The sequence below is a fragment of the Elaeis guineensis genome, chromosome 5 (genome assembly GCF_000442705.2).
Source record: "Elaeis guineensis isolate ETL-2024a chromosome 5, EG11, whole genome shotgun sequence".
Classification (NCBI taxonomy): domain Eukaryota; kingdom Viridiplantae; phylum Streptophyta; class Magnoliopsida; order Arecales; family Arecaceae; genus Elaeis; species Elaeis guineensis.
The window spans coordinates 114,243,359-114,270,093 of record NC_025997.2 but is presented as its reverse complement, the minus strand read 5'-3'; the positions used below and the strand labels follow the sequence as shown (position 1 = coordinate 114,270,093).

The window sequence follows — 26,735 nt, the reverse complement described above, 5'->3', positions numbered from 1 at the left end:
CTCAATCCAAGTTACATGGATTGTTTAGTCGAGCAAAAGTTAAAGAGATCTGCACAAGGTGTGAGATGTTATGACTTTTTTCACCAAATTGGCCTTAACCTGTTTCCTGTTGGTTCTTATGCCAGTAAACCTTTCCAACACTCATCATAACTTTTCCATATATTTCTCCCTTATCTCTCTAGAAAATTCAAACAAGTGCACCTGTTTTAGCTTCTATGTTTACAATTTCATTGAGTCATACATGTGTGTAAACATGGGTTGTTTGATATATCTTCCTATACATGTACATAAATCTATACGTGGAATATATCTACGCATCGTACTTTTTCATGCCTAAGCACACCAAATACATCTATATTTATGATACATTCACATATGCCTGCATTTATAATTATTTACATAAATATGTTCATGAGAACTTTAAGAATCTCAATTTAGAAGTTCTTTTTTTTTTTTTTTTTTAAAGAACTATCGTGAGTTATCCTATATCAAAATAATTAAAAATATCTTTCAAGGAAAAGGGAGACACCTTATTTTTTGTTTTTTGAAATTTCAAAAGTAACTTTCCTAATGTCGACATGACGTACTAGTTTCTAACTTGTTCATTAAATTGTTGTTTTATTATTGATTGTTTTTTGAGTTTTATTTAACAATTACTTCCTATGACAATTATATCTATTTTATAGACACTTAAATATGGTATAGGGGTTAAAATCCAAATGGCCAATCAAAACTAGGGGCTAAAAGATTCATCTAAAAGATTTCTTATCATAAAGGCTTAAAAGTCAAATGGAAGTCAAATTACGGATCACTAACAAATTTGGCCTTAAAAATTTCATTAGTTTATGCATTAATAGGATTGAAACCAGGTTGAGTGACCCATAACTTGACCGGTCTCAACCTGATTAGACCTAACCTTATTCATTTTTGGAGACTCATGGATCTGGTTAGAGTCAAAAATTGACCAGATTGAGCTTGGATCTTATATTTTCAGACCTAACCCGACTAAACTTGTATAAGATTTGATCTAATTTAAGAGGGGCTTGACTTGACCCTAAATCTAAATTATACAAAATCCTTGCTCCATCTTCCTAAATGTTTTCGGAATTCATCAAATGAATCTTTTCTCAATGAGTTCCTCTTTTTTTATCTCAGCAATCCCATCTTCTTTCACCCATTTTCACTTGATTATAGTTAAATATTTATTTTTTATTTTGGCGAATTCTTATGGATAAGGTTCTTAAGTTGATGAATATTTATTTTTAAAATTATGGATTGTAAACTCATATCTTACTTGGATCAAATTTTTAAAAAATGAATGGAAATTCATATTTAAGTTGTCTTTGTAGTTTAATTTTAAAAAATATTTAATAACTTATATTAGTTATTAAGTAATTATGTTTTGATTATAAAATGATGACTAAATGCTTGATCAAACCCAATCGGACTATGTTCTAATCATAGTTAATCTCAACCTAACCCAATCAACCAACAGGTCAGGTCCAGGATCAAAATCAAGACTTGAACGTACTAAAACTAGGTTAGGTCGATGTCAAGCATGCTTTGATGTGATCCGATCCATTTGTAGTCCTAGCATTTATTGATCATCCATAAAAATCGATTTCTAACCCTTAGTCTCATTACCATTTTATGATTAGTCTTTTATTAAAATCAGTTCAAGATTTGCTCCCTAATATATGAGGGTGGCAAGCAAGTTGGGTTGGAGCAGATACTGGTTAAGTCGGATGCATAATGGTTGAAAATTTATCCATTTGAGCCCGCTTTTTCTATTAAGTGGATTAAAAATCCAAACATAAATTTGATCATTTTATTAGACAAATGACACAGGACAAAGAAAGAAGAGGAGAAAAGAAAATAAAGAAAGAAAGAGAAGAAGAGGAGGAAGAATCGGAGAAAGAATGGCAACTCAATAGTCTCAAATCTTAATAATGCAATACTTGGATTCTAAATTACATATTAGTAGGTACTCATAGACCCAAAATCCTAATAAAAATCTGAACAGAAATCCTAATTAGTATAGAAATAAAAATACAGAAGTTCTTATAAAACTCATCTTAATAAAAATATTATTCCTAATAAAAATAAAATTTTTAATTTCAATATTTGCATCAAACAGTAGTGTACTTAGATCTCTTATTAGATGATACTCCATCAAAAGATAACCCATTCCAATCTACAATGGTCTGAATCAAGTTGCATGGGCTAAGAATTGCCACCCCTACCGCTATATAATTATGCTTATTTTATATGTCTTTGTACACAACATAAGAACTAAAAGTTTTTCTTTTTTTTTGGTAATGAAATAGGAATATATTATATACCTGTGTGTGGGCCGGGGGGAGAGGGTGTGGGGTGCACCTAGCATGACCTATAGATTTACATCATTAGATACGATCTAGCCCTTAGATGATAGGAGTCCCATATTAGTGATTTTGATTCAAGGGTTCATAACGTAATACTTATCCGATCTTACCAATTTTTTGAATTTTTATTTATCAAATAAATCATAAATTTAACATAGTATTAAATCATCAAAAACTTATAGTAGTTTATTAAACAAATACTACAAATATGACAGACATAACATTTACGATTGTATTTAAAAAGGTATAAGCTTCGAACAATTTAGTGAAGAACCCTTGATATGATCTACTATCTCTAAATTTTTTATATTTCATATAATTTGGAGATCCACAGGTTATATATCGAATGGTCAAAAACTAGAAAATTCAAATAATATAAAAAAATTCATCATTTGATATATAATTTAGGGATCTTCAAGTTATAAATAATTTAATGATAATAGATCACATCCAATAATTTAGATCATAAATGTGAGATCTCATTATCCAATTCAAAAAATTTTATAGTTTTGTAACAATTACACAATGCTCGGGTTGCACTTGGTGCAAATTTTATCAAGTTACATGCTTTTTTTGAATTGGACGATGGGTTCGTATATATAATTCGAGTTGTTTCACATGATTTATTATCATAAAAAAAGTCAATCTAACCAATGATCAATAAAAAAAAATCATCTCTTTACCCAAAAAAAAAAAATCACCAACTTATGCCCAGCGAAGGGATTTATTACACAAACATAAGGCGTCAGATCTATGCTCCTGCATAGAAACTCGATACGGACGTCCTCACATTATTATCACGGTTCATTGTCCGCATTTACGAAGCAAGTCCTTCGGAGGTTCCTCGATTCCGTGCCAGAGATCATGAAGCATACATGGACGGCGGATCAGTGTCGCCGCATAGAAACTTCATGAGGACACTCTCACATTACTATCACAGATCACTGTCGGCGTGTGGGAAGCAAATCCCTCTCCAACGCCTTTGCCGCGTCCCCATCTTTAAAATACTTTGAACCTACGCTTTCACTCCCACCCGATGTACCGGTTTAGAGTCCCGGTGGACCGCGGAACACCACACCACGCCTCACCCGGGACAATATATTTGGCGATAGAGGGAATTCCAGTGACCGGAGGCTTTAATGGGAGAAAACCTCTCGTCCCAAATCTCCCAACCCTAAGAATTTGCTGCTCAAACGGGGGTTTAGATCTTCTGGCGGTTCCTTTTCTTCATTCTCTTGACTTGAAAGGTACGGATGGAAGCAAAGATCTGCTGATCCTGTTCAATTTCTAATTTTTGTGGTTTTCTTGTCGAGTTTGATGCGACATTGGCTTAAAGATCGGATTTTTTTCTTTAAACTTTTGGGTGGGTTGTGGTTTTCTTTCTGTATGATCTAATGTGGTAATGGTTACTATTCTTGTCGTCAGATTTTTCTCCTCATCTATGATGGCACCTGCTCCTATTTCCAGAAATATTGAATTGTTTTCAAAGCATTTATTATGTCCTATTTTTACATCTTTCTATTGAACATTGCAAAACATAGCAAAAAAAAAGAAAAAAAAATCATCCTTTAAGAAAATCATGTGCATTTCCATCTCTCCCTCTAATTTAATTAGTGGATCCATTTTCATGGTTGTACGCTTGATCTCATGCTTGTACTAGTTCATCTGTATGTCAACAATCGCCCAGTCCAATTACCTTGATGGATGTGGTACATTTGGCCATGTTTTGCTATTTTTTTACCTTTCAGTCTTCAACTTTTTTTAGATTCTGTAGTGTGTTTCCCTTCTTCATTTATCTTTCTGTTACTAGAATTCGTGACACTTTACTTGTGATTAATTGATGGAGTTATTTTTTAATTTTAAAGCTAGTATCTAGTCGAATGTACATTTCTATTGGCTTAACGCTGGCCAAGAATGTTGTTTTACTGTGGATTAACAACATTACAATTGGCTTAGGATCTGTCTGTTTAATCTGTGGATGACTTGTTGGCTGTGGAAGGTTGGATTTATGCTTTCATAGAGTCATTATAGGATCGTGCTCATCATCCATGACCATATAGCTTAAAAGCTTGTTTCATCTTCTTGTTCTAATCATTTTAATATTTTCACTTGTTATTATGGTTTTTCAGTATCAAGTTAGCAACTTTTGTAGTGGCTTAGAAATATATGTAAATTAAAAAGCTGTTGATGTCTCGATGTTGTCGTTAGGATACTCTGATTATTAAATTAATTTCGATTGTTTTTAAAATTATTAAAAATATGTAGAAAGTAGCGAGTCGGATCGAATCCACAGAGAAGGTAGTGCTTTGATTTGATAATTTTGATTTTTATAAAAAAAATAAAATTTTGAGGAAAGTAATTTAAGTCAGAAAACAAAAATTAAAAGTATGAAAAATAAATCAGATTCTAAGATCTACTATCTACATCCTGACTTCTACTTGGAATAAAAATAAAAGATAGGAATTTAAAGTATATAAAAATAAATTGGTACTAAGATCTACTAACTAGATTTTAGCATCTACTTGCAATAAAAATAAAAAACAAAAATTTAAAAGTGCAATAAAATAAATTTTTGCATTAATTAAAATTGAAATTCAATTACATAGAATTTAAAAAGAACAATAAAATAAAATAAAATAAAATTGTAAAAAAAAATCTGAAGTTGATCGGTGCAGCCTCATTAGGAAGATGGTTGACGATCTTTTCTTCTTCCTTCGTAATCCGTCAAGCGAACTGGTTTCTTTCCTTTTTCTCTTTGGATCCCTAAATTTTTTCTAATTTTTTCTTATTTTCTCCACTATTTTTCTCTGCTTTTCTTTTATTCTCGGATCCCCTTATTTATAAGTGAATTTTTCACCTTTTTCTGGTAGAAAACGGAGTCCTAAACCCCCTAAAAAATGTGTCCAACCCACGTACAATATTTCTGGCCATTGGATTGTGTTTGGACCACCCAGATCACATAAAAATCACTGCTTATCTCCTTATCATAGTCAGGATCGATACTGGTCGTCCGATCAGATGATGGATTGAATTTCGATCGTTGATCAGTGCAAAAGATCTTCAGTTCTCAGTTGGATTCAATGTCAGCCATTGGATCGTGTCTGAGATTGATTTTGGACTGTTGAATCGCGCAAAAATCAACTTTTTTATTTAGTTTTCCCATCGACAACCAACCACAACCGTCCGATTGCGGTCAGGATCGCTTGAAACCATCGGATCGTGCAAACGATGTGGGCCACCACTGCTGGATATGGTAAAGCGCATCCTCAGCCGTCTGATCGGGTGTTCAACGCAATCTCAACCGTTGGATAGCGTAAAACTTAGCCGCCCGCCATGAGCCGCAATGTGGATCGTGAAATTGTGCTTGTGGACCGCGTCCCTAATTTCATGGACTGGTTGGTCAGTCTATGGTGCATTGAAGGCTTGTTAAAATTGATTTTTGGATATTTTTTCTTAATTTTGCTCGGATTTTGTGCTTGAAAAATAGAAAAAAATATGAATTAAATTTTTTGTTAATTTTTTAATTATTTTGGTACTTAAATTGCTCAATTAGCTTGACATCTATTTTTCATAAATATGCTCTAATTTTATATTTTTTAAAATTATTTATTTTTATAAAAAAAATTAATTTAATTATGAAATTAGATTTTTTAGAAGATGTTAGCACCATAATTATCAAAAATATTTAAATAAATATATAAATATATGACTTATCATACCCCTCAACTTACTCATTGCTAGTCCCTTAGCAATGTAATAAAAGTATCACCATGTTTCAGTAAGATCTCCTTTACAAAAATAGATCTAAGATTGAAAATCAAAAAAATTTAGCAAGTATTTACTAACAAGTATTGAGTTTCAGAAGCAAATTTTATAGTCAGTACAATTAGAAACTTTCTTAGAATTCATCTAAAAATCTACAGTATTGGTGCTTGTGATGGTTAACTTAGCATTTGGGTGCTAGCTTGTAAAGGACAAATGTATCTTCTCTTATCACCTATATTGGCTAATTTTCTATACACCCCCAAATTAAGCTCATAAACTAAGGTAGCTTTCACACTGCTCTTTTTTTTTTTTTTAATGCTGAGCATCCTGGCCTTCTCTCTATCTTTTGACGCGAACCTCCATACTTGACTTAGATGCAGAGACCCGGTTACTAAGCTTAGGACAATCTACATATACTCTGTGTTTTGTACTTTTATTTTAAGCAGGTAGCTCTTTCTTCAAATTCAAGTTTCTTTAATGGGATGTATATTAATCATCAATTTTAAATGATAATTGAATCTTCAGTTGGCCTTACAATCAACACCTACTTTGTCTTGTTAGTGTGTATGCACATTTGAAAGTGCAAATAGCCTTTAGGTGACCTAAATAGATTGTTAAGAGTCTGACTAACTAGTCTACTCCTTGACTCACTACAGTCATTAGCAAACGCTCTTTAATTTTTATCATTTTTTTTCTTAGTCTATTTTGCTCAGGATTTTTTTTCCTGACATATGATTTATTCAAAAAGTTTTCTTTTAAATTTCAAAAGATTTTTGCAAAATTTTTAATTTTTTTTTCAAAAATTTCAAGAGATTTTTTCTATCCCCCAACTTAAATACCATTGTCCCTAATGGTATAAATTAAAGAAATAAATTCAAACCATGAGGACATATCGAAAAATATAAGGAGAGAAACAGTCTGAGAAAAAGGGCTCATCAACAATATAAAGGCTGTAATTTTTTTTTTAAAATAAATAAATATTGGGTTGCCTCTCAACAAGCGCTAAGTTTACCGTTTTCAGCCAGACACAAGTCGGGTTCCTAAAAAATGAAAAGAAAGATAAAAGTAAAATGCAAGGATCTGAGTTGCCTCCTAGGAGTACTAAGTTTACCGTCTTCAACCAGACACAATACAGCTCAGTTCAGTATGGATCTGTTAATACCACTTGATCAATAGTTCGATTTAGTGATATTCCTTCAATATATGGTTTCAATCTTTGGCCATTTACCTTAAAAAAATTTTCAGATTTAGGATCATAAAGTTTGATTGCATCATGTGGGAATACTTGATTTACTATATAAGGTCCATCCCATCTAGATCTCAATTTTTTTGGAAACAATTTTAGCCTTGAATTAAATAATCAAACTTGTTGATTTGGCTTGAAGGTTTTTCTTGAAATATGTTTGTCATAAAAGGCTTTCATTTTCTCTTTATAAATCCATGAATTTTCGTAAGCCTCTCGTCTCAATTCATTTAATTCACTCAGTTGTAACATTCGATTAGAACCAGCTTGTTTCAAATCAAAATTCAGTTGCTTGATTGTCCAATATGCTTTGTGTTCAAGTTCTATCGGAAGATGACATACTTTTCTATAGATCAATCTGTAGGGAGACATTCCAATAGTATTTTTATAAGCTATCCTATAGGCCCATAATGCATCATCTAATCGATCTGGCTAATCTCTACAATCGGGCCTAATAGTCTTTTGCAGGATTTTCTTGATCTCCTTATTGGATACTTCAACTTGGCCACTTGTTTGTGGGTGGTATGGTGTAGCTATCTTATGTGTGACCCCATATTTTCGCAGCAGTGTTCGAAATTGGTAGTTTGTGAAATGGGTACCTCCATCGCTAATGATAGCACATAGAAATCTGAACCTAGGAAAGATAATTTTTTGAACAAATTTTATGACTACCTTATGGTTATTGGTTCGTATTGCCATTGCCTCAATCTATTTAAAAACATAATCGACAACCACCAAAATATATTCAAAATCATTGGAGGGTGGAAAGGGTCCCATGAAATTAATTCCCCAAACATCAAAAATTTTAACTACCAAGATGGGGTTCAAAGGCATCATGTCTTTTTTTAAAATATTTTCTAAAGCTTGACACCTAAGACATTTCTGGCTAAAAGTATAGGCATTTTTAAACAATGTGGGCCAGTAAAAATCACTTTGCAATACTTTGACCGCAGTTTTTCGTCCAAAAAAATGTCCTCCATAAGCAAGAGTGTGACAAAATTGCAAGATACTTGATTGTTTAGATTCAGGAACACACCTACGAATGATTTGATCAGCACAAATTCGAAAAAATTCAGGATCTTCCCAAAAATAATACTTTATTTGAGCAAAGAATCGATCCTTTTCATTCTTAGACCAACCATTAGGAATTTGTCCAACTGCTAAGTAATTCACAATATCTGCAAACCAAGGGGCCTTTGTGTGTGAAACTATTAAAAGTTGCTCATCCGAAAAAGATTCTTCAATTAATGCAGGTTCATAATCTTCAATTAGGATCCTAGATAGGTGATCTGCTACAATATTTTTAGATCTTTTTTATCTCGAATTTCAATATCAAATTCTTGTAACAGTAAGATCCATCTAATCAATCGTGGTTTAGCATCTTTTTTTGAGAGCAGGTATTTCAAAGCCATATGATCCGAATAAATTATGATTTTTGATCTTAACAGGTATGATCGAAACTTCTTTAGGGCAAACACTATAGCTAGTAACTCTTTTTCAGTTGTGGTATAATTTATTTGGGCTTCATTCAGAGTTTTGTTGGTATAATAGACACTATGGGATATTTATTTATCCTTTGACCTAAGACAGCTCCTATGGCAAAATTTGAAGTATCGCATATTATCTCAAAAGGTAATGACCAGTTTGGAGATTGGATGATTGGGGCTTTGGTCACAGCTTCTCTCAAAAATTCATAAGCCTTAAGACATTCTTTATCAAAGTTAAAAGGAACATTCTTCGCGAGCAGATTACATAAAGGACGGGATATTTTGGAAAAGTTTTTGATGAAGCGATGGTAGAATCCTACATGACCAAGGAAAGATCGAACTTGTTTGACAGAAATGGGTGGAGAGTTTAGAAATTAGTTCGACCTTTGCTCTATCAATTTCAATCCATCTTTTTGACACAATATGCCCTAAGACGATCCCCTCTTGAACCATGAAATGGCTCTTCCCAACTTAAAACTAAATTGGCCTCAATGCATCGTTTTAACACTCTCTTCAAATTGTTGAGGCAACTCTCAAAGGATTCTCCAAAGATTAAAAAATTATCCATGAAAATCTCTAAGAAATCTCCTACCATATCCAAAAATATTGACATTATGCACCTTTCAAAGGTCGTGGGTGCATCGAAAGGCATTCTACAAAAAGCAAAGGTTCTATAGGGGCATGTAAAGGTGATCTTTTCTTGATCTCCTGGATAGATTGCTACCTGATTGTATCCTGAGTATCTATCTAAAAAGCAGAAATATTGTTGGCCAGCTAGTCTCTCTAGGATTTGGTCAATAAAGAGTAAGGGGAAATGGTCTTTGCGGGTGGCTGCATTGAGTTTTCTATAATCTATACAGACACGTCATCTAGTAGAAAAGTCGTGTTGGCACTAGATCTCCATGGTCGGTGCGGACAACCGTGAGTCCAGATTTCTTTGAAACAACTTGAGTGGGACTCACCTAGTGGCTATCAGAAATAGGATAAATGATACTGGCATCTAACTATTTAATTACCTCCTTCTTGACTACCTCTTGCATATTCAGGTTGAGTCATCTTTGCATTTCTCAGATGGGTTTGGCATTGTCCTCTGTGTAAATGTGGTGCATGCATATCGACGGACTAATGCCTTTCAAATCAGCAACGATCCAACCTATGGTCTCTCTATGTGTTTTCAACACATTCAGCAATTGGTCTTCCTGCTCAGGGGTTAGGTCAGAAGCAATGATTACTGGCAAGATTTTCTTAGGTCCTAAAAATACATAAGTGATTCAGGCAAAGGTTTTAGTTCAAATTGTGGTGGGGCCTGAATCGAAGGACGTAGTGATTCAGTTTCTAACTCATGTAAGGGCTCAATTCTCATTGACCAAGGCAATGGATGTGATGGGTGGGGTGAATCAAACAAGGCATTTACATTCTGATTTTGGGTTTCTTCAATGGGCTCATCCAGAAAATCATCTTCCATCAAATTTAAGGAGATATCGGACTCAACTATCTCTTCTATCAGATCAATTATCGAACAGCTTTCCTCTTTTTGAGTGTACTTCGAGGCATTAAAAATATTAATTCTCATCTTTTGATCTCCAAAAGAAATGTCCATGGCTCCTGTTTTATAATTGATATTGACATTGGCAGTGGCTAGGAATGGACGACCTAAAATTATAGGATTCTCATTCATCTCTTGGGATGGTTCCATATCAAGTATGAGGAAGTCTACTGAAAAATAACACTTGTTTACTCCTACTATGACATCCTTAATCAGGCCACGAATGTCTTTACAGATCTATCAGCTAGCTGCAAAATAACCAATATGGGTTTCAGTTCTTTTATCCCAAATTGTTCGTAGATCGAGGTTGGAAGTAGGTTGACGCTAGCTCCTAAATCTAACAAGACTCGGTCAAAGGTGATGCCTCCTATAACATATGAAATCAAAGGAGCACCAGGATCTTTCATTTTCGAAGGTAATGGGTTCAACAGGACTGTACTTACATCCTCAGACAGCACAATTCTTTTTGTGGTCGTGACTTACATTTTTGGATGCAAAGTTCTTTAAGAAATTTAGCGTAAGCCGGTACGTGTTGAATCACATCGAGGAAGGGTAAATTAATATGAACTTGCTTAAACAATTCCATTAGCTCCTCATTGCGTGCTCCTTGCTTTTTGCGAAAAGAATCGGCTTCTAGGGCCGAAGGGAACGGGACTCTTGGTTTATATGTCTTGGGTAACTCATCCGCTCTCTTCTTTCCTTTATCTTTCTCACTCAGATTAGAATCAATATCAGTATCAGTTTCGGACTCAGATTTTTTTATTAGGTTAGTCTCGGTACTAACTTCTTCTTCCAAGTTCTCATTTTGGCTAGCATCAGTACTAGCCTCTCTCACCTGGTCTTGATATGAGTCCTTAAGAATCCTACCACTTCTAAGCTCAGAAATTGCTTTGGCATTCTCAAATTGGGGATTCTTAGGTGGAACGTTGGATTGATGACTAGATCTAGGTGGTTGGTGGATGGATGGATTGTTTCTGAGATTTGGTATCGGTTGGCTTGGCAATTAACCTGATTTTGTCCTCATGATAGACTCAGCTAACTATCTTATTTGTGCTTCTAACCTGGTGATAGATTGTTGTTGGGTCATAATCAATTGTTGGAGTTGATTAAATTTATTATCGGCTAGATTGGTCTGTGGAGGAGGTGGGTATGATGGCTGATTGTGATATGGTGACTGAGTAGGCTGACTAGGCTGACCTTTATTATAGGTATAATTCTGATATTGGGGTCTATTTTGAAAGTTTTGCATGAGAGAAATTTGGGTTTGAGCCTGAGTCTGTTGGGGTCTCCAAAAAAAATTGAGATGGTTCCTCCAACTTTGGATTATATGTGTTTGAGAATGGATCATTGACAGGCTTGGAGTAACCTTAGGCAGCTTGAACTTGTTCTTGGATGAAAGGTGAAAACTGTGCAGCCATGGGACATTCACTCATATTATGGATTGGACTAGCACAGATAGAACAAATCTCCTGATAATTGGAAGATGGTGTATATTGTGCAGAAGATTGTTGACCTAAGATTAAGAACTGATCTAACTTTTAGGCAAGAAGGTCGATTTTATCCAATTTTTGAGCTATTAGATTCAAATCAGCTTTAGAACTAAAGTCTGTTTGTTTGATCTCAAAAATTTCTGTTTACTTTTGGTGAGGGATCGATCTTTCATAGGAAGATAATGAAGCATGGTTGATCGAGTTTTCACTCAAGATTTCAAACAAGATATAGGCTTCATCCTCACTCTTACTCATGAATGCTCCTTTACAAGATGCATTTACCATATGTTTATACTGATCACCTAAATCCTCATAGGAAGCTTGAACAATTTGCCACTTAGATAGATCATGGTGTGGGCATTTTTTAATAAGTTCTTTAAGTCTCTCTCATGACTCATGAATTTGTTCTCTTGAAAGCTAAGCAAATCTAGTAATGGCTTGCCTCATGATGTTGGTTCGACTTATGGAATAGAATTTCTTAAGAACTCGTGCTGCATTTCAACCCAAGTTCGGATTGATCTTCCTATTGTGCCAAGCCAGTACTTGGCTTTGTCCTTAAGTGAGAAAGAGAATAGGGTCAGTCTAAGTGCATCATCAGTAAAATTTTGAATCTTCACCGTGGAATAAATTTCTAAGAACTCATCTAGATGCTTGTAAGGATCTTCGTTGGTGTTCCCATAGAAAGATGGGAGCATATGGATTATGGTCGATTTGATCTCATAATGACTTGCAGGAATATTAGGTAAGTGGATACAAGTCGATGGATTATAGGTGGAAGAAATAAAATATTCTTTCATCTGCCTAGGTGATTCTTCAGGGTTTCCAGCCATTCGGTTTTCAGATTTAATGTAGATCAGTCGTTCAATTTCAGAATTAGGTTCAACTAGGTCAGGATAAAGAGATCTCCTACTATGCATGTACCAGTGCAAACTCTAATATACGTGGTTCAGATTTTTTTTTTAAGAAAAGGGAGAAAGGAAAGAGAAAAGGAAGAAAGAGATAAGTCCTAAAGGTGAGAACTTTAAGAAAGCCCTAGACCTAGAGACGATAGATGAGAAGAATTAGTTGTGGTTAAGTATTAATTGCAATCAAGTTAGCAAGCAATTAAATCTAGGATACCTACGGGTTTCTTAGACCTAACAGTTCGATGTAGAGTAGTTTAGCCTAGATGCAAGTTGGGTCAGTTCTCACTTTCTTCAACTAGCCAGTAAGAGATGGGGTCATGGGAGTCCCTCCGTTGCTTGCCTTAGACACTAATTGGATTGGCCAGGTAAGCTAACAGAACCAATTAAATAACCACGAGTCCACTTAGGTTTAGCCTTTTTAACCTCTTGCCTTAGACACCAGTTTCAGGGGTGAGTCCAAACTTACTTTGCACTTGACTTCACCACAATACTCAAACTGAACACAATTGATCCTAGGGGCCAACGTCTACTTAATTTTAATTAGGCTTGGGTTTATGTGGGATGTTGGTTGGTTGTTTTTGGACTAAGGAATGGTGATGAAAGCTCCACCTCATCTTGTTAATGGGTGTTGCCCTTAAGTTGATTTGAGATGAATATGCATAACCAATTTCAAACAAGAAGTTCCATGCAACTAAATTATATACATGAAATTAATCAAACTTGAAAGCTTACTTTATCTCCAGCGATCATCAAAAGTAAATCTAAGATGAATGCTTCTAAACAATTAAGTTTCTACTCTTGTCATGCGATTTTTATTAGGTTTATGTGGGTGAATTTTATGTTAATTGGAAAAAAAATAGCAATTAATATTAAAAAGAAAGAAAGCAGTTTAGGGTTAGGGTTAGGATTGATCTCATTAAAAAAAATAGCCATTCACCCTTCTTTTCTTCTCTTTCTCTTTTTTTTTTTTTCTGTAAAAAAGATAGAAAATAAAAAAAAGTTAGTAAGCTATATTCATAAGAAAATCAAAGAAATCAAATGTTAAAATTAGTGCCTTCCCTGGCAACCGTGCCAAAAATTGATGTCTCGATGTTGTCGTTAGGACATCGTGATTATCAAATTAATTTTGATTATTTTTTTAAAAATATTAAAAATATGTAGAAAGTAGCGAGTTGGGTGAAATCCATAGAGAAGGCAGTGCTTTGATTTAATAACTTTGATTTTTATAAAAAGAAAATAAAATTTTGAGGAAAGCAATTTAAGTCGAAAAATAAAAATTAAAAGTACAAAAAATAAATCAGGTACTAGGATCTACTATCTAGATCCTAGTTTTTACTTGCAATAAAAATAAAAGAAAGAAATTTAAAGTGTATAAAAATAAATTGGTACTAAGATCTACTAACTAGATCTTAGCATCTACTTGCAATAAAAATAGAGAACAAAAATTTAAAAGTGCAATAAAATTAATTTTTGTATTAATTAAAATTAAAATTTAATTACAAAAAAATTTAAAAAATAATAAAATAAAATAAAATTGTAACAAAGATCTGAAGTTGATCGGTGCAGTCTCATCAGGAAGATGGTTGACCATCTCTCCTTCCTTCGTACTCCGTGGAGCAAACTGGTTTTTCTCCTTCTTCTCTTTGGATTCCTAAACTTCTCCTAATTTTTTTTTATTTTTTCTTATTTTCTCCACTATTTTTCTTTGCTTTTCTCTTATTCCCGGACTCCCTTATTTATAGATGAATTTTTTACCTTTTTCTGATAGAAAACGGAATCCTAAAACCCCTTAAAAACGTGTCCAACATGTGTACAATATTTCTGGCTGTCGGATCGTGTTTGGACTGCCCAGATCGCATGAAAAATCACCGCTTATCTCCTTATCACAATCGGGATCGATACTGGCCGTCCGATCGGGTGATGGATTGAATTTCGACCGTTGATCAGCACAAAAGATCTTTAGTTCTCAGTCGGATTCAATGTCAGCTGTCAGATTGCACCTGAGATTGATTCTGGACCATCGGATTGTGCAAAAATCAGTTTCTCTATTTAGTTTTTTTACCGGCAACCAACCACAGCCGTCCGATCGTGCTTAGGATCACTTGGAACCATCGGCTCATGCAAACGATGTGGGCCACCACCGTTGGATATGTTAAAGCACGTCTTCAACCGTCCGATCGGGTGTTCAACGCAATCTCATTCGTCGGATCGCGCAAAACTCAGCTGCCCACCATGAGCCGCGATGTGGACTGCAAAACTGTGCTTGTGGACCACGCCCCTGATTCTATGGACCGGCCAGTCGGTTCATCGTGTATCGAAGGCTTTTTAAAATTGATTTTTGGGTATGTTTGCTTAATTTTGCTCAAATTTTGTGTTTGAAAATAGAAAAAAATATGAATTAAATTTTTTATTAATTCTTCAATTATTTTGATGCTTAAATTACTCAATTAGTTTGATATCTATTTTTCATAAAGATGCTCTAATTTCATATTTTTTAAAATTATTTATTTTTGTAAAAAAATTCAATTTAATTATGAAATTAGGTTTTTTAGAAGATGTTAGCACTATTAATTACCAAAAATACTTAAAATAAATGTACAAATATTTGACTTATCAGCTGCTATGATTTTTCACATGTTAAAAAAGCCAGCCTTTTGGCAAATACTAATTGTTGCACAAAAATGTGATTCCTTTTCTTTTTGTTTTAGAAGATCTCTGAGATCAATGGAAGAGTTCACCATATACATGTCAAGATTGACAGATTGAAATTTACAAAGAGCTAATGAACAATTAAGAGTTAGAAAATTGAATTATCATGTTGTATTGAGTGATAAAACATGCGAAGCACCGTCAAATCTTGATGAGAAGACAATCTGATGGATGAGACAGATCATGCACAAAACAATATCACAGGAATGATCAAGGCTGAGTAAGCTGAGCTGCAATAGATGTGGAGGTAGAGAAGCTCGATGCTTGGAAAAGGTAACTCTTTCTAATTGTTTAACTTGCTTAAGGATTTGTGTCACAAGGGATTAAATAGCTGAATAAGAATAATCTAGAACCCAATGAGCTATATCAGTGGCAACTATGAAACTAGACAATAATCATTGTAGCATGTTTCAGTAAAAGCTTTCTAGTTGTATTGGAGGTAGTTAATCTTAATGAAAGAGGAGCAAGTTGCATGTCTGTTAAATATTTATTGTTCCAAGCAATTGAAGGAAAGAAATCAAACAATTAAAGAGGAGAAAAGAAGAGAATCCTAACTTAAAATGGTAGCAAAATGTAAGCTGGAAGGACATGAAAATTAGTAGGCCGAACAACTCTATAAGGATTTATTTAAAGGAGAAATCTGGAAATATAGATGCCAAGCCATGATGCCTGAATGTTCGAGAACTTAGTATTGGTATTAGAAACCCAAAACAATAGATCATGAGTAGTAGTTTCAACGGATAATTCAAGTAGCAAGAAGAGACATTGGAGGCCAAACTTCAAAATTGATTTCTATCATGAGGGACTGCATTTCAAGATTGTTCACTTGTTTGGCCTCCAAAACTATTAAAGAATGTAAACCTCCACTTGCCTTATGTCTCTAAGTGTTCCTTTGAAGAAAGGCACCCTACTGCAGGAGGCTGCCACCATTGCTGGGTTTAGGAAGGGTTGGATCATTAGATGTATGCAACCTTACCCCTTCATGCGAAGAGGCTATTCCCATATTTTGAATCGGGACGCTCAAGTCACAATGGAGTGGGCAACCTCACTATTGTGCTAAGACCGAACCTTGGAAGTGTTCTTTTATGATAGCTTAAATAGATGCTTGAGATCTAATGGTAAATGTGTGCTATGTGAGTTAAATGGTAAGTTTTTTTTTCACTTATTCATGGTACCAAGGTTTGCTGAGCTGGTACTCGAGCATATTGGCCGATGAACGATTTGGGATGGTATGGATATATATACAGTCGTGTTTTGGGGTATACAAAAAACATAAAGAGGGAGGGGGAGAGGGAGAAAAGAAGAGAAGAAGAGGGAGGGAGGGACAGGAGCTGTCTAAACTCTCACCCTAACCCTAAGCAAGAGAGAGAGAGAGAGAGAGAGAGGGTTGAGGGTTTACAGGTGATGGCCGAGAGAGAGCAAGTTTGGCACCATGGAACAATTGAACAGTCGTGAGCTGCTGGGGGCAACAGGCTCTGGAACCATTGAACGATCATGAGCAGCGGGGGGCAGCATGTTGTTGAACACCATTGCAACCCTTGAACAGTCGCAAGTAGCAGGGGGGGCATGCTCTTGAATCATTGTGAGTGGGGGTGAAAAGAAACCGTTTGATTGTGAGGGGGGGGGCTTGAACCATCATGAGGGTTGGGGGTGCGGGAGGCGGCGCGTTTAAAAAATTGAACTGGGAGGTTGGGGAGGGGTTTTATTACAGTGAACCACGTGTGGAGGAGGACTCATTATATTAAGGTTCACCCCTACCTTTTGACAAAATGGAGAAGAAATCTCTATAGGAACACATTATATATGCTTGAATTGATGGAAAAGACATTAATTGACTAAAATTTAAGTTAGATTAGTTGGGTATAGTTGGCCATCCAGGTAGAAGAATTAGCATAGCAAGGGGCTAAGTCAAGCTGGATTTTGGTTGTATCAAAACTCAAAAGAGCCTCAGCTTGGGTCTCACTAATTCATAGTTGAGCCGGAAAGAAAGTCATACTCACCCTGTATATGGGCCTGTGTCAACCTATCAACCTAATAAGAGCTTCGTTTATGTGTTATATATATCAAAAAATGAAAAACAATAGGGTCAAGAAGAGGAAATCTAGAGTTAGGCATCAGAATCAAGTGAGAGATAAGAAGGAAAATTAAAGCTGACAAGACAATTTTATAATCCTTATGTTATCCAGTTATCTCCTCAATATTATTTATTCTTTTTCTTCATCATAAACTGCATGGCCTTCCTAATCACTTGAAGCAAGCGTCAGCTAGCCCACGGCCTATTGCACTGCTACCAATTTCTTGGGCACATAGGGATGTTTCTTAAGGGTTTGCCCAACCCATGGTGACATGTTGCCAACCTAGTTATATTAGGTTGGTGCCAGGTAACTCGTATGACAATTATGAAAAACCCTCCGCAAAACCTGTTTATTTGAGGCAGATTTTGGGGGAGTTGGCTGGGCAGGTCATAAATCACCATTTATAGGGAGAATAAAGAACATAATCTGAAAAGATGGGTTGTGGGCTTTTGTGGAGAAATCATAATGAGACCATTGTCAGCAAAATTGATCAATTAGTTGCTTTCGTGGGTTTTTGAAATCCATACAGAATATAGGGTCAAAAGATATGTTTGTTGCATCCAAGTTTGATAATCTTCTATAAACCGTACTAGGGGACTGGACCACTCGCCCAACATAAGGTCTATGGTACATGCGACTTTGTAAAAAAGCTTTCTGGTTTTTTTTTTTTTTTTTTTTTTTTTTTTTTGTGTAACAGTTTGCTGGAATTTGATGATTTTTTGGTAATTGGCTCCATTGAGGTTTTGTAATTGAAAGGATGATACCATATTTGCATTTGTACATTTGTAATCGATAACGTGGTGCTCTAGAATAGGTCAAGACAATCAATTCTACAAGGAGAAGTCTAAAATTTAAGTCAGATATGTGATATTTGCAGAAAACTGAAACAGATAATTGATTTTGCAGAGGCAATCTCCATAAGAGAGCAATGTGATGTTTATCAGCAAATGCATTATGCCCCTCATGCAAATGCTTATGTCTTAGTTGATGGGAACTTTATCTACTAAGTGAAAGAGAGAACAGAGGGATAGGTCTGAAGAAGAAACTAGAACCTGTTCAATTAACTTTTGGAATATTTGGTGGCCCTTCTCCACATATATATGACCAGGATTAAAATACGGTATGCTGCACTAATGTTGGTCATGGCTAGCATGGCTAGGTAAGTATTGTGCCATGCCATGCTGTGCTGCTCAAATAGCCAGCTATCTGTGAGGGCCTGTAACAGTATTATTGAGGCTGTCCCGGGTCATGTCTACCTATGCTGGTTCTCTGCAAGTACACACTGACACTGGCCAATAGAAACTGATGTTCATGTATAGAAGTTTGCGTCTTTGCATCATGCCTTTATGTCGCATGTACAATATGTGCCATACAACATGGACTGGCATGGCACTACATTCTTATTCATGACATATGCAATTAATATTCAAATCCTAGGAAATCAGGACATAACTGAACTATCGATCGACTTATTCAATTCATAGCCTTGATTAAACTTACATTCAACAAAATGGAAAAGTAAAAGATATTTATGCCCTTCTTCCTGTTTTAATTGTTCCAGGTCATTATTTCTTGGTCTAAGCAGGCCAGTTTGGTGCATCTGGCACATCCCCAAAAACAGGTACTATCAAGATGGCTGAAAATTATGTATAACGTATCGGAACAACTTGATCTGAACTTATGGGTCCTAAAAGCTGTGGCTGTTTTTAATCCAGCAATAGGCATTAGGCAATGAAATTAAAATTTAAAAATAACACCTAGCGCAAAATAGATCCCTAAGCTATCCATAAGCTATCTCAAGTCAAAATGAAGGGCATATTAATTGTGAGTGAATCAGTTTGAAAGATGCAATGCATGGCATCTGTTGTGGTAGGAAATGTACATGCCCATTAACTCATCTTGGTGTTTGGCCACCATGATGTTATGGATACCAAAAACACACAAAATAATCAATGAAAATTGTTTGCCTATCTAGTTAATGGTTAATAAATATATAGTACTTAGGAGTTGTGGTGTTATAAGTTATATATGAATATACATTGTCTTTAGCTTTCTTTTAGTTCTTTGTCTCTGATAAATAAAATGATAATTCACTTACAGCACATATCAGATGAAGCAGCATACGTGGGACTTTGCATGTGCATGCCATCTTGATATCTATGATACTTAATGTTCCACAGAGTGTACACATAGCATTTTATTGTGTCAATTCGATAATTTTGATTCAAGAGCTGACAAATGCATTTGTCATAGACAAGTTTGTACAAGTGCTCATTATAATTTATGTACATGATTGTTTTCTGTAATAATGAATCTGGCCTGACATTATGCATGTGTAATGTCGATCTTGTAATTGGTTTAGTGGCCTGATCTTATGTCTAAAAAATGGTTTAGTGAGTAAGATTATTAATTGCTGACATGAAAGTATAAATGATTTTATCCATTGACCGTGCTTGGCTTCATTGAATTGATTTCTTAATTATTAAACTACACAATAGTTGATCTGTCTTTACTGTTGCATTTTTGCGATGTGTGAGAAAATGGTGAGACAAAGGCAGCGGCGGCTAGGTTTATGCAGCCTTACCTTTATATGTGGAGAGGTTGTTTCTGTGATTTGAACTTGTGGCACCCAGGTCACAGACTCACAATAGAGCATCCTTACTATTGCACCAAGGCTCACCCTCCAAATAGGAAAATATCTCAAAACATAATTACTGAAATGCGACTTTTGTTGTTGTTATAACCTTCGATATCTAAATAAAGCTTAAGGTATATGACAAGATATAATCCTATGCCAACATTCGGTACCAAAGTTGGTATGGAGTTGTTATTAATGCTTGACAAGATCAAATGGAAAGCATTTCACTCCCATAGAAAATAGAATATCTTCATGCAATCCCCTTCTCATGACTACCATTTGCAAGAGGAGAGGAAGATAGATTAACATCTTCGCACATATAAACATAAAAGTCAAGGTGTATGATAAGATATATAACCCCATGCCAAAGTTTGTTTCTAGGGTTGGCATGTAATTCTTATTTGCTCTTGGAAAAACTAAATCAAAATCTGTGACAACCTTTTGCAATGGGAGGAGAGGAAGATAGATCAAAATCATCACACATGCACACACACTAGTGACCAGGCACCCACAATACGAGCTTGAGGGAAAAATGAAAAATAAAATGTCAAGTCACAATATGCACAAAATATAAATCTAAACTAAACATAAAGAGATATTATTTTTTTTTGCATGAAAACACATAGTAGCAACCCGGCATGTGCAATTCATGCACAAGGGAAAAAATGAAAATAGAATCTTAAGTCACATTTTATGTACAAAGTATAAAAATGTTGAATAAATAAAGAAGTGATATCATGCTTTTGAAAAATAATCCTTACAATACGATTTGATTTTGAATAATTTTTTTTTCATATTTTTATCAAATTAGGTTTTCAAAGCAATCCAAAATCTTTCCATGTTTTTTATGATATCATTTTTCCCTCAAATTAGTCTTAGAAAATAATTCTCCACAAGTATGATACAATTTGGAACAAAACTTTTCATCATTTTATCAAGTTGGATGTTCAAAAGAAATCTAAAATCCTTCAATTTTTTTAATTTATTTTAATAGCTAAAATTAATAAGGGATAAGTTAGCTATTATAGAAAAGTGGGAGGGCATTTTTGGTATAAAAATGATCAGAGGAATATAGTGGGATATTCCTTGTTTTTAAAGAAACTGTCATTTTTTAATTGCGCACAAAAACACACATTCATGCATGCATGCATGTATGTATGTATATGTATATTGCCTTGTGATTCTTCATTATTAATGGATGGACTCTATGACTTCACCAGCACCTGACAGAAAAAGTTGTTTGAAAAAGCATGTGGTAGTGGGTCAATAATGTAGCTAACTTTTATGTTGTGTGGATGCATTGAGTAGGCTAATGCCTTCCAGTATTTTTTTTGCCTCCTAGTAGTGGAAAATAAACATCATTTATCTTCAATCAGGATTTGCATGCAGGGATTCTCATATCTATACCACTGCATGCCAAATTTTTTCATATCATAAATCTTCTTGAGCTTCAAGTTCTACCTGTCCTCTCTTACTTCTGATTTTCTGTCTTATCCCTAAAGTGATTCTTGCTAATTTCTATATTTACTTGGGTTTCTTTCATATAATATCAGTAAGAATCAAAGCCTTATCTGTAGATTTTCTGTAAAGGGATATAAATGAGTTTGTAATATGTTCTTCATGTCTTGTCAAAGCAAAGTCTCTTCATCTCACTCAAGCCGCTTCTCGGCGAACCTCAATGTGTTTATATAAGTGTCTGGCCTAGAGGTGTGTGAAATAGGCCCCTGTAGAAGATTTAATTAAAAGCAGGATATTACAGCGTACTATAGTGGATCAGTAGCAAATATGTGCTGTATCAGTTTTGCGAACAAATATTAATGCCTGGATGAGCATAACAATAATAAAGCCTCAAGGTCTTTGTTATATTGCAAACTAGAATCAGCTTGGCACTTCTCAACCCTTTGATACAGATAACATGCACATATTTTGAAAATTTTTTTCTAAATGGTGGAGTCCATATTAGCCTTTACTCGTTAGATAGGAATAGGTTTTAGCTCTTTGGCTTCCCATTATTGAAGATAGCCATGGTGACTTTTTGGCTGTTTTTTAAAATTTGACCTAGGTTTGTGATGACTGATGTATGGTCAAGTAAACACAACTATATATCATGGTTCAAAGATTCCAAACTTTCTTTCTTCTTCTTCTTCTTGGATTTGAAAGTATGTATGGAATAATTATAAGTTTAATTACAGATGCTTAAAGAAGTTTTCCCCCTCTCCATTAGGTTTGACAACCCTGGAGCTCGAACCTCATAGATCTTATGGCTGTCATGTCTTACATTGTCAGTAAATCAAAAAATTGATGTGACATCAATTCTTCTATTATGTCAAGGAGTATTTTAATAAAATGAAACTTGGATCTTCTTCTTCTGCTTCTTTCATTATTCCAAAGAGCATTTTAGCAAAACAAAACTTGGATTTGGAAGTAGATATGGAACAACTAAAATTTTATTCACAGAATTTAGAGAAGTTTTTTCCTCTCCTCTCCACTAGGTTTGACCACCCCAGAGCTTGGACCTCAGATCATATGGCTGTCATATCTTATATTGTAATTAAATGAAAAAAAATGATGTGAGATCTTCTATTATTTCAAGGGGAATTATAAAAAATAAGATATATCCTGGATTTGCAAGTAGATATGAAAGCATGACAAGCTTAGTTACATAGTAATTTTGAGAATTTTCTTCCTTCCTCTTCTCCACTTGGTCGGACTCCCCTAGATCCTGAACATCATAGACAATATCGCTTTCATCTCTTCCAGTTTTAATGAGAAAAAAATTTGAGATCAAATGATGTAGCTTTTAACTAGGTATAATTTTTTTTTTGGCATATCACCGAAACTATATATCCAAAGACCACAAACAATATAATAACCTACAAAGAAATGTTTAATTTATTTTCTTGACTTTTTTTGTTTTTCTTTTGTTATTCCCCTAATTTATTAATATATTATGAATTTTTTTAATGTATTTTTGGATGAAATTTTTGAAATTGGAAGCAAAACTTCTGTTATAGCCGGAACAGAATTGATAGCTTAGATTTTTAAACCTTGCCACATGCGCACATACAGGTCACACATGTATATAATCCCATAATGACTTAATGCTGTTTTTATCCTTTCCTTAATGGTCTTTTGTCATTACATTGTAAAAACTTGGAACTCCTATTGGGACATTACTTCCACTATTGCTGTAATACCTACTAGAATCAGACATGCAAGCTTTTTTTGTTAGTGAGAATGACTGTTTGCACATTAACTCTTCTCAAATACAAATTAACTGGGTATGTTTGAGCCACAAAGGAGAGACTATCTTGTGCATCATTTCTCATAAACTGTAAAAAAGCACATTTTAGTTTGATATAGTGAAATTTGAAAACTATGATGAACCATAACCTGAATTGAATCAAAAATGTACATTGACGTGGCTTCTTTTCTCTTGGAAACAGGTCTTACAGTTGTTTGTACTGGCTAGTCATGTCATCTAGCAGTACCTTTTTTAATGATTTGGGAATTAATCCTGAGTCTAGTGATTCTCAGGATAATGAAGACATGATGGATATCAATGAGCATGTGAATGACTATGCTCATCAGTTACCAAAGCCAAGTGCATCTGTTGCTAGCAGTGTCTATGAACTCCTAGAATGTCCTGTTTGCTTGAATGCTATGTATCCACCCATCCATCAGGTTTGCTTGATATACAACTCTTAAGCATTTACACATTGTTTCACCAAAAAGCAAAAATCCGTTTATTCTCAATTGTTATTTATGGTTCTTAGTTTGTTGGTTATTATGTGGATAGTTTCCTCTACCAGAAAATATCTATTTTACCATATAAAATGTAGAATCCTCTGAATCACACTGCATGTGGTTGGACTCTAAAGTGCTCATTTGTTCAGTTTTTATTTATTTTAAAAGACTGCTGCTTCTCTTCAGTGGGTCCCAAATCTTTAGTGAAATGTAGGGAGTCTGTTATGCATAAGAACTGCAACACCATCAAGATTCCAGATTAGTGTGGCCCTATGGAGAAATCAAAGCCGTCGATACTTTCATGATCATTGAATATGCTGATACTAGTTTGTCCTTTGGTACTTAAGATTTGACTCTTCATTGCCATGCATTCATTTTTACATTTTTGTGAAATTAGAGCCTTATAATAGGGCACATTTGTGCTTGTGGTCTTACCTTGTTACCATTTGTAAGTATTTGATTGGATGTGAATTCTTCATTGTATCATTTATGTTCCATGTTATATTTGTGTCTACAAAGGCCATATAGATAATTCACCAGAACAATGGCTTGGTACCTGAGTAAATAGTTACTAATTTTCTTGAATAGTTTTCTTCTACTAAGGGATGGAGGATATGATAATACTCTCTATGGGTGAATAGAACTGTCCTACAACATATCATAATAGTATGTAATATTTTTATTTGTATAAATTGTTATACTGATGCACAGCCATTTATGTGCTTGGTTTGTGCATCAACATGGCCATGCATGATTGGCAACAGCATGCAATTTAAGGGGATCACATAATTCACCAAGGGTCCTGCTATTCATGCATCAATGTGTTATGCCTAAGGCCAGCAAAACAGGATATGTTGTAGCTTGTTTTTCCTCAACATCTCATTGTTTAATACTTCCAAATTTAAATAAGTCAGCAAACGAGATTGTTGCATCTAGTCTACCTGTCAACTTGATGGTCTGGAAATAAATTGAGAATTTTTGATACATTTTTTGGATTTGATTTATGCCATTGTTGTTGCTCCCCCTCTGTTTGCACTCTTTTAGGTCCATAAAATTTGATGTAAGGGAACCAGTTGTACATATATCAACCATATTTTGCAACTGATGCCGAAAGAGTGAGGAAATGAAGTAGCTGCACAACTGCAAAAACCAAGTGGGCAAGAGGAAATCTTTAAAATAAATGAAAGAAAAAGAGAGAAATTACGGGAAAACATAAAGCAACCTGCATTGTACTTAGATTAGCCTAGGTTGCTCTAGCATTATCTATTATTGAAGTGCAACTGAAATGAAGTGGATTAATGTATCCACGAACACTATAGTCGATACTATTGTTTCAAAATATTTGTTACAGAAACACATTTTTATTGTAGGTCTTTGCTTCATAATTTCTTTTTTGGTTAGACCTATTGGTGGGATGTAGTTAGCCTCCGTGCAAAATCAGGTTGGTTCGGCCCCAAAAATCGAAAAAAGCTCCAAATTGGATGGTTTGGTTTAGTACATGGCTGAATCGGCCGGTACGAATCGGTCAGTGAAAAGTGGCCCATTTTGTTTAAAAGTAGGATGAGCAAGAGAGGGCTCAAAACAAATTCTCCCCCCGCCAGCAAAATAATAGACAAAAAAAAAGGAGAAATTAAAGGTTCAAGGTATGCAGGCTTCTCCTCACATCCCTTACTCCCTTCCCTCTCTTTTTGTTTTGGGAAGCTTGATAATTCATAGAAATTAGAAAGAGAAGGGGAGATTATGCTAAAAATTTTTGATTTTGGTATGATTTTATCATATATTGTAGATCTATGGATGATGTACATTATGTGACTAAAATCATTTATTTTTGTTAAATATATATATTTATAAATTAAAAATATATTTTGGATTAAAAAATTATTAAAAAATAAAATTTGAAAAATAATTGTGAAGCTAGAATATTATGAAGCTACTCTCTACATAAATTTGGTGTCCATTTACCAAATTTGATGCATCATGTGCATAATAGCGTAGGCCTAAATTTGAGTAAAATTGAAAAATAAGTAGTATTTCATGCACGTTCATGGGTTTAGAAAAATATATGTAATGTTTGTTGTAAGATTCTACATAGATCTAGGGTCAAATTAATTTTTTGAATTTAAAATATTTTTTTAAAATTAAAAATAATAAAAAAATATAAAATTAATTCAAAAAGAATTTAAATAAGGAAAATAAAATTTTATTTTTTTTACATAATTATTAAACTAACGTGTTTGTTCAACTTATATGAATGGATCCATCGAGGAAGAAAGATTCAGAGCGTGACATTGGTTGGGATTACGAGTAGATGCTCTCGGGTTGGCACTATTGGAAATGCAATTAGTGCAATATAGAGTTCAGGAGAGGAGGGATGGCTAAGTTGAACCAGTACTTGACTGGTGGTTATCCCTATGTAGCTATATGCTGAAAATATATGTAGCTATAAGCTGAAAATATCCACAAGAGATTCGATAGCTAACGAAGAGACACTTTGTTTATTTCAGAGCTGCGAAGGAGAGAACTTCGAAGAAGGTGGAGGTGGACCACCAAGCTGTAGAGCCGTTTTCTTTTCACTTTAGGGAGTTAGAGGAAGCCTCTACTCCAGATGATGAGAAGTCATAGATTCAAGCTACCAGTCAGGCGAGCTTGGATGGTCAGTGACAACTTGAGGAGGTGGCCAGGCATATGGCTCAATTTGGACCATCGGCTCATGAGTCAGCATCGAACTCTATAAGTATTGGAGGAG

The 26,735-nt window shown here is 34.7% G+C and overlaps 1 protein-coding gene across 5 annotated transcripts in view; it reads left to right on the top strand.

The window, feature by feature from the left end:
• The first annotated feature begins 3,041 nt into the window (after positions 1-3,041).
• Positions 3,042-26,735, top strand: part of LOC105045544 (E3 ubiquitin-protein ligase DIS1) — a 54,422-nt gene continuing 30,728 nt past the window's right edge. For 2 of the 5 annotated variants that reach the window (XR_012141583.1, XM_019850468.3), the window contains exons 1-2: positions 3,047-3,631; positions 23,689-23,926. Coding sequence is in view for 1 of the 5 variants with exons in the window: in XM_019850468.3 (XP_019706027.1) it covers positions 23,717-23,926 (210 nt within the window). In the remaining 4 variants the exon portion in view is untranslated. Of the gene's footprint in view, positions 3,632-15,531; positions 15,803-19,165; positions 19,226-23,688; positions 23,927-26,735 lie in introns of all 5 variants that reach the window. The other 3 variants (XR_012141584.1, XR_003800933.2, XR_012141585.1) reach the window with 3 other exon arrangements.